Source organism: Drosophila persimilis, unplaced genomic scaffold, assembly GCF_003286085.1.
Source record: "Drosophila persimilis strain 14011-0111.01,24,50 unplaced genomic scaffold, DperRS2 tig00000124-arrow-pilon, whole genome shotgun sequence".
NCBI classification, from domain to species: domain Eukaryota; kingdom Metazoa; phylum Arthropoda; class Insecta; order Diptera; family Drosophilidae; genus Drosophila; species Drosophila persimilis.
In genome coordinates, this window is record NW_020825294.1 from 5,829,688 (window position 1) to 5,838,383 (window position 8,696).

General features: G+C 44.4%; 1 protein-coding gene across 3 annotated transcripts; it reads left to right on the plus strand.

Annotated features, from left to right (window-relative positions):
* Nucleotides 1-107: 107 nt before the first annotated feature.
* LOC6593465 (intersectin-1) lies at nt 108-8,095 on the plus strand. 3 transcript variants are annotated; one of them, XM_002018567.2, is made up of 12 exons: nt 108-125; nt 376-884; nt 1,021-1,428; nt 1,500-1,933; nt 1,997-2,270; nt 2,334-2,481; nt 2,541-2,804; nt 2,874-3,800; nt 3,983-4,258; nt 4,345-4,618; nt 4,687-4,860; nt 7,878-8,095. In XM_002018567.2, the coding sequence occupies exons 2-12, from the start codon at nt 721-723 to the stop codon at nt 7,994-7,996; spliced, it is 3,462 nt and encodes a 1,153-aa protein (XP_002018603.2). In that variant the 5' UTR covers nt 108-125; nt 376-720; the 3' UTR covers nt 7,997-8,095. The 3 variants fall into 3 exon arrangements, with proteins under 3 accessions (XP_002018603.2, XP_026843071.1, XP_026843072.1); XM_026987270.1 differs by lacking the exon at nt 7,878-8,095 and adding an exon at nt 5,396-5,851; XM_026987271.1 differs by lacking the exon at nt 3,983-4,258.
* The last annotated feature ends 601 nt before the right edge of the window (nt 8,096-8,696 follow it).

Sequence of the window (8,696 nt, forward strand, 5' to 3'; positions counted from 1 at the left end):
AAACGGCACTTTTAGACGTATTTTACAGCACTGCTTGATAAATTTGATGGTCACACTGATTCCTACTATTGATTGAAACAAAAATTTACGCAAATATAACAGGAATTTTTTTATTCCAATGAAAAGTAAGAAAGCCCTGTAAAGTTCCATTGAGTGTGTGGTGGTGTCGGCATATAATGAGAAATGCAAGTGCATCATTAATTCCGAGTAGCGGTTACCTGTCGATTTTCTGTGCAGTGAAAACGCCTACCAATGCAAAAATCTGAAAGCCCTTGCATTTACTTTCATATCTCGGCCGCTGTCGCTGATCTAGTTTTGAACTGTTTTCCAGTGTATAGACTACGTGTGTTTCTAACATTAAGAATTGCATTTCAGGTAAAGCATAAAATCCATTGTGAAAAATTGTGGGGTGGTGGGAGCAAAAGCAGTCGCAAACGGATACGATACTCAATAGGCCATAGTAAAGAGAGCGAAAGGCAAGAGCATGACATGTATTTGATGTGTACTCAGCAGCGGCCGAAGAGAGCGCACTAAGCACACGCACACAACTATACACACTTGTGTGGGAGTCGCAAGAAATATATACACACACACACACACACACATACGGAAGGAAACTGGGATACAACACCGAAAAAAAGGAAAGGACGGACGGACGGAAGGAAGGAAGGAAGAACAGAACCTGTGCGTAAATTAGAATAAATCGCGAATCGCAACGAAATGAATCCAGCGGTTGATGCGTGGGCGGTGACCCAGCGGGAGAAGCTCAAGTACCAGGAGCAGTTCAAAGGCCTCCAGCCCCAGGCGGGTTTCATCACGGGCGCCCAGGCGAAGGGATTCTTCCTGCAGTCTCAGCTACCGCCGTTGATCTTGGGCCAAATCTGGTGAGTGGAACGGAGTGTAATGACTCACTGGCGCGTCGGCTATCAATCGCTTCGACAGCCACGCCAAGGCGTCCGTGCTGATAACAGCTATTTTGTTTACATATTTGCTTTCCCGTCGTTTCTTCATTTCCTGTAGGGCACTGGCCGACACGGATTCCGATGGCAAGATGAACATCAATGAGTTCAGCATAGCATGCAAGCTGATAAATCTGAAGCTGCGCGGCATGGAGGTACCCAAAGCACTGCCCCCCACGTTGCTAGCCTCGCTCACCGATGGTCAGAAAACGCCCACAATGACGCCACGTGGCTCCACGAGCTCCATGAGTCCACTCGATCCGCTAAAGGGCATTTTGGCTGCCCCAGTTTCACTTCCTGTGGCCGCACCTGTCGCCGTGCCCGTTGCTCCGGTGGCTGTTGTGCCAGCAGCAGCAGCAGCAGTGCTCGTCTCGCCACCGGGAATACCGGCTGGGCCCACGCCGCCCTCCAGCAATCCACCTAGCCGCCATATGTCCATTTCGGAACGGGCGCCATCCATCGAATCGCCGTAAGACCCAACAACGAACCTATACCAACAGGGCTGCCAGTAATCTAAGAAACTTCTTTTCCGTCTCACAGTCAGGCGGAGTGGGCTGTACAGGCTGGCCAGAAGCGCAAATACACGCAGGTATTTAATGCCAATGACCGCACCCGTTCTGGCTACTTGACTGGCGCGCAGGCGCGCAGTGTCCTGGTGCAGAGCAAACTACCGCAGGTGACGCTGGCCCAGATCTGGACACTCTCGGACGTCGATGGCGATGGGCGACTAAGCTGCGAGGAGTTCATCCTAGCCATGTTCCTCTGCGAGAAAGCCATGGCCGGCGAAAAGATACCTGTAACTCTGCCCTTGGACTGGGTGCCGCCCAACTTGCGCAAGATGAAATCGCGTCCGGGTTCGGTTTCGGGTGTGGTCTCGCGACCAGGCTCACAGCCCGCCTCCCGGCATGCGTCTGTTTCGTCCCAGGGCGGTGTGGCTGCAGGCGATGCCGATCCACTGGCCGGCTTACCGCAAAGTAAGTCCCGAGAAAGTCTCTTAGATTTGACTTCAATAATTGCCAATCCATTTCCATTCATAGCTTCGTTCGAGGACAAGCGCAAGGAGAACTATGTCAAAGGCCAGGCAGAGCTCGACCGCAGGCGAAAGGTCATTGAGGATCAGCAGCGCAAGGAGCGTGAGGAACGCGAGCGTAAGGAACGCGAGGAGGCGGACAGGCGCGAGAAGGCTCGCCTCGAGGCGGAGCGCAAGCAGCAGGAGGAATTGGAGCGCCAGCTACAGCGTCAGCGTGAAATTGAAATGGAAAAGGAGGACCAACGAAAGCGAGAGCTGGAGGCCAAAGAAGCAGCCAGAAAGTAAGATCTGTCTCAAGTCTGTGCCCATCCTCATTTTACTCTCTTTTTTTGTTTGCTTGACAGGGAGCTAGAAAAGCAGCGCCAGCAGGAATGGGAGCAAGCGCGAATTGCCGAAATGAATGCACAGAAGCAACGTGAACAAGAGCGTGTCCTCAAACAGAAGGCACACAACACTCAGCTTAACGTGGAGCTGAGCACGCTAAACGAAAAGGTTGTTGTGTTTGGGGTACTGTTGCATACGAAAAGAGTATTTATTTTCTTGGCTTACAGATAAAGGACTTGTCGCAGAGGATTTGCGACACTCGCGCTGGCGTCACCAATGTCAAGTCTGTCATCGATGGGATGCGCACGCAGCGGGACACTTCCATGAGCGAAATGGCCCAACTGAAGACGCGCATCAAGGAGCAGAATGCCAAACTAATGCAGCTTACCCAGGAGCGGGCCAAATGGGATGCTAAGAGCAAGTCTAGTGGTGCTGCCATGGGCGGTGAGGCGCAGCAGGAGCAGCTAAATGCTGCCTTTGCCCATAAGCAGGTGAGTTTTTGCATAGCAGCATTCATGTGCAATAAATAACATTAAATATGTTTTCCGTTGGATGCGTAGCTGCTGATAAATCAGATCAAAGACAAGGTGGAAAATATTGGCAAGGAAATCGAGTCAAAGAAGGAGGACATCAACTCGAACGACCTGCAGATGACGGAGGTAAAAGACGAACTCTCCGCTCTGCTCGCCAAATGCGAGGAACTCTACAAGGAGTACGATGTGGAGCGCACATCAGTGTTGGAATTGAAGTACAATCGCAAGAACGAGGTGACAGCCACTGCGGCTTGGGACACGGGCGCCTCTGGCGGAGGCTGGGGCGAGCCTGACATAGCGGCCACCGCCGACCCGTATGGTGGCCTAACCAATGACACTAGCGCTGTTATAGCACCAGCTGTGGATCTGAGTGGACCAGCGCCAGAGGGTTTCGCTAAATATCGCGCCGTCTATGAATTCAATGCCCGCAATGCCGAGGAGATTACATTCGTGCCGGGTGACCTCATCCTGGTTCCACTCGAGCAGAATGCCGAACCGGGCTGGCTGGCTGGGGAGATCAATGGCCACACCGGCTGGTTTCCCGAGTCCTATGTTGAGAAGCTGGAGGAAGAAGAAGGCGTCGCCGCTGTGGCTTCAGCCATCGAGCCAGCGGTGGTCGAAGAGACGGCACCAGCAGCATCTGTAAATCCGTATCCGGCAGATACTTACAATGACAATATCAATGTGGCTCCCGCATTGGACGCTGACCTGGCCTCCGCTGGCTCCGACATCGAGTACTACATAGCCGCATATCCTTATGAATCAGCCGAGGACGGAGACCTGAGCTTTGGAGCCGGTGAAATGGTGATGGTTATCAAGAAAGAGGGCGAATGGTGGACGGGCACCATTGGCAATCGTACCGGCATGTTCCCCTCGAACTATGTGCAGAAGGCTGACGTGGGCACAGCGGCGAATGTTGCGGCAGACGCAGCAGTGACTGACTCGGTCGATCAGGTGAGTAGAGTAGCTGGCACACCTGTAGGATAGACACTACTGCAAAAAAAAAAAACGGAAGCTGTGTGTACACCCCTCCAGAGTAGAGTCGTGTGTTAACCAATCATGTTCATCTACTAATCCAATGCTTTTCATGTGCTGTGTCCCTTTGCCACCGTCATATTTGTGCACTCGCTACCCAGGAGGCTACACTAAACGGCAACTCTGCCTACGCTGCTCAAGCTGAAACATATGCGTTGCCACAGCACGAGCAGCTGCAGGAAGAGGTACCACTAACAGAGCAGCTGGAGCAGCAGCAGCCCACAGTCCAGCTGGCAGAGCAGACTGCCGCGGCGGAGGAGGCGCACGAAGACCTAGACACTGAAGTTTCCCAGATCAATACACAGTCCAAGACACAAAGCAGCGAACCGGCCGAGAGCTATAGCCGACCCATGTCACGCACCTCTTCCATGACACCCGTAAATAGTTGACACAGCTTGTTGTTGCCTCCCTTTTGCAGCGTCCGTAACTAATCTTACCTTCATCTTATCGCGCGGTCTTCTAGGGCATGCGGGCCAAACGATCGGAGATTGCACAAGTGATTGCGCCGTACGAAGCCACCAGTACCGAACAGCTGTCGCTGACGCGCGGCCAGCTGATCATGATCCGCAAGAAGACCGACTCTGGCTGGTGGGAGGGAGAACTGCAGGCTAAAGGCAGGCGCAGACAGATCGGTTGGTTCCCGGCTACCTACGTGAAGGTGCTGCAAGGCGGTCGCAACAGCGGACGCAACACCCCTGTCTCGGGAAGTCGCATTGAGATGACAGAACAAATCTTGGGTTGGTTTGAACAACGTAAATCTCGCTGTGGACGTACGCATAACTCCCCCACTCTCATTCTATTGCAGATAAGGTAATTTCTCTCTATCCGTACAAAGCACAAAACGACGATGAGCTCTCATTCGAGAAGGACGACATCATCAGTGTGTTGGGCCGCGACGAGCCGGAATGGTGGCGCGGAGAGCTGAACGGCCTCTCCGGTCTGTTTCCCAGCAACTATGTGGGTCCCTTTGTGACGTCCGGTAAGACAGCGAAAGTGAATGGCACCACAAAGCAGTGAATCTCCCGAAACCCAGACACCCCACAACATCCTATGCTCTCTATGCGACACATTCCACACTCGACAGTCCACATATACATATATCTTATGATTTATTGATTTCGAATAAGCAATGCCAATTTGGTTCTCGTTATGCCTTCATTCAAGAGAAATACCATACCTTCTTATTATGTTTAGTTATAATTTGTTGCAATATTTTCGACATGTATGTATATCTATTTGTTAATTGTGATTATTTAGTTTTTAGTGCTGATATTTATAACTAAGTTGAGCGATGGCTGCCTCTCTATTTCTCTCTCTCTCTCTCCATATTGTTTAGCCAATCTAATTATGCCTAGTAGTCCGTTTATTTGTGCATTTTGTATTTATTTAGTCTACATATTTATATCCTTATACTTTTATCCCCAATATGTGTACATATATACTACAAGCAAACTAATTAAATGCAATTCTGGTTCCAATTATAATCCCCTCTCTTCATGCTGCATTCGAAACAGGAAACGTATAACGAGACATTGGCTTTGGCCTGTAAGCGGCATAACGCATTCGCTTAAACACAAAGAAACAAATCTACAAACACACACGATCCCCTGCTGGGAATCGGCGATAATGTTAAGATCACCACAGATTATACATAATCATTATGCAGCATATTCATACGCCTAAGAGATGGCTGTCCTCCCATAAGATGCATTCACAATAATCTCAAATCTAAAAATCTGTTTGTATTCGTCGCTCTTTTGGGCATGTGTTTGGGGTGTTCTTTAGATAGACGCTCCGTCATTGGGTCAAACATTGCAATTAGCTAAATTTCAGCTCTATCTCTATTCCTGTCATGTTCATATTCAATTAAACGAAAGATACAACCGAATTCAAGTAAGAAAACTCATTGTTAATGGATATACTTACACGTAACATAATCTGCATTTGGAAATCCGAAAAACATATTGATATCAAATCACAATTACAATTAAAATTTCGTTGTACTAGGTGTGTGTGTTTATCAAAAAAAAAAAACAAAAACAAAAACTAAAACAATATAATTAAAGAGTTTTTTTCGCCCCCAAAAAGCTACAACACTTATGCATATACTCGTAGAACGTATATAACGATGGTTTTCTGTGTTTTCCAATAATATCCGTATTTAATTGTACATATACATATATTTGCTGTAAAAGTAATGCGAGAGAAAGAGCAAACCAAGAGGTAATACCCAGCAAAAATAGGTGGAAAATAATTATTGTTAACTAAATATTAAGCATTGATGACCGACCATTCATTCTCTTGTACTCGTAATCGTATCGTATCGAAAGGAAAACTATGGAAATATTAAAGCTAATGACGTAGGAGACGAGGAAGGTAGGGAAAATCGAGTAGCCGAGGCTTACGGGCAACAGTATTGATAATATTAATGAGATATGATATGTTTAAAGAAAGGCCTATCCTATGTTTATGTTTGATGTGTAATCTAACTGATTTTTATTTCTAATTTAAGCGCTTCTATCAACTGCCATAATTGTATTTATTTACTGTCTATTGTCTAATTGATAAATGTTGAAATTGTTTGCCGCTAATGCTGGAAGTACGAGTATCTGTAGTGTCGGATTGGGACCGTACCGTACCGGACCGGTCCGGATGGGATGTATAAATTGAGTATGTACAAAAGCCTATATAGAGAAATTGATACATACATACATACGTATTACAACAAGCCGGTATATAGAGCTATGTTACGCTGTTCGAATCTGTTTAATGCTAGTTACAATTAGTCTCTATATCACACACACATACACACACAAACCAAACATATATCTATGCTATCTCATACTTGCATACATGTGATGTAATGATGATGAAGCACTGTCGAATGCCTTTCAAAAAGATAACCAAAAAATCACCTTACATGGATTAATCTTAATCGTAACTTGTTATTGCATACAACAAAACTATTTATGCGCCTATAGCTCTATTAAAAAAAAAAACAAAAAAGTAATGAAAAAAACAAAAAGCAAACGTTATCAGCCCATAGACGCCCGATCAGCAGACGGACAACCAAGGGGTTCACGATGCACGATCCACTGATCGGCGGTTCTTTTGGGCAAAATTCTATGGCATACAAAAAACATAAACATAAAAAACATAAACGTATTTATGTAGCTAATGTTGGGTTGATTATTGATTCTACACTACATATACATACGAGCATATGTACGAGTACTAATAAATTTAAATGAACCACAAAACTAAGCATATACATACATACATACATACATACTATATATATATATACTACTATATATAGAGCAAGTACATACTACAATTTCTTTAGAACGAAACTAACAAAATGATGTTAATTGAGATGCATACATTCCCCCACACACTACATACCGACACACACACACCATGGCATACATATAATGCTCATATAAAAGCGTATTTGTTTAATCGTTACGAGAGTTAATTAATGTGAACAAATTAAAGAGGAATAGTTATCAAGGAGTTGGAAAACCAATCAATCCGCCACACACACGGAGAACAAATTCTAGACGCATTTTGCACACTCACCTACCACTGAGAGACTCACTTTAAATGCGAAATGGTGACCATCGATATATATTTACCTATATACAAACAAAACCAACCAAAATCTATATAACGGAAGTGTTTCCATCTTCAGCATATAGTACATATACATACACACATACATATATATAAAGCGAATTCTGCAAGAAATGCAAAACTAACGAGCAAAAGAAATACCATACAAAATATTGAAATATATCAGTTTCGAAAAATAATTAGAAAAAAACAAAAACCAAAAAAGTAACAAGAAAACAACAAAAAAGCATTACAATTAAATTATGGAAAAAAAAACAAAAATTCAACATATTTGGTGCAATAAATGTATAAACGGAACTTCAAACAAAATTAAACATTTTGCTTTTATTTAAAACTATATCGAATGCTTCTGTCCCGCAGGGATCCAGAGTTCAAGTTGCAGGCCCAGTAAAAGCGCAAGTCGTCTGGCCTTGCAGCGGCTGTGGCGGTGGATTACAATCTGCAGGGTACCATACAATCGATCCTCAGCTCCCAGCTAATGGACCAGTCCATGCTCTGGTGGACAGTGCCAATCATCGAATGGAGCGTCTAGTGCTGCCCAAGCAACGAGATAATGCTCTAGATTCACCGATTAAATAATAGGCTTTCTTTCTTAATGATTTGTTCATTAGTTTTATTTTTATTAAAATTGTCTTATAGCTTATTTAAAATCAGTTTAACAATTTACAATTCTGTTTTGTTTTCAGTTTCCGCATGGGTGTTGCTAAATTTTGAATTATTTATTAGTTTGCAGTTTGTATCCGTTTTGAAATATGCACAACTTAAGGCCTACAGTATGAAAATTGCAAACGTTTTTTTGGTATTAATCAATTTATTTATATGATTCTAACTCCTATGTATGCTCTGCTCTCAAGCAAGTAAGTAATTTATTTATGGGCCAGCGTCTTTTATATAAATTCCCAATGACACAATCCGCTAATAATTGAATAACTTTATTGGTTGGCAGATTGTGAACAAGTCAAGTTTATATAGAAAACCTGGTCATAATGTAACACAGCTCTGATTTTATTTTTTGTTTGTTAGTTTTTTTTTCATAATTTTTCCTTTTCAGATTTATTGAAATGACAATTTCCAGGGGACAAGTAGTTTTTCTCCATCTGGCTGGTTATTGTCTTTCAGTTCGAAATCAAAATGCACATTAAAACGAATATTACAAAATCTATGCAGTAGACAGAAGTT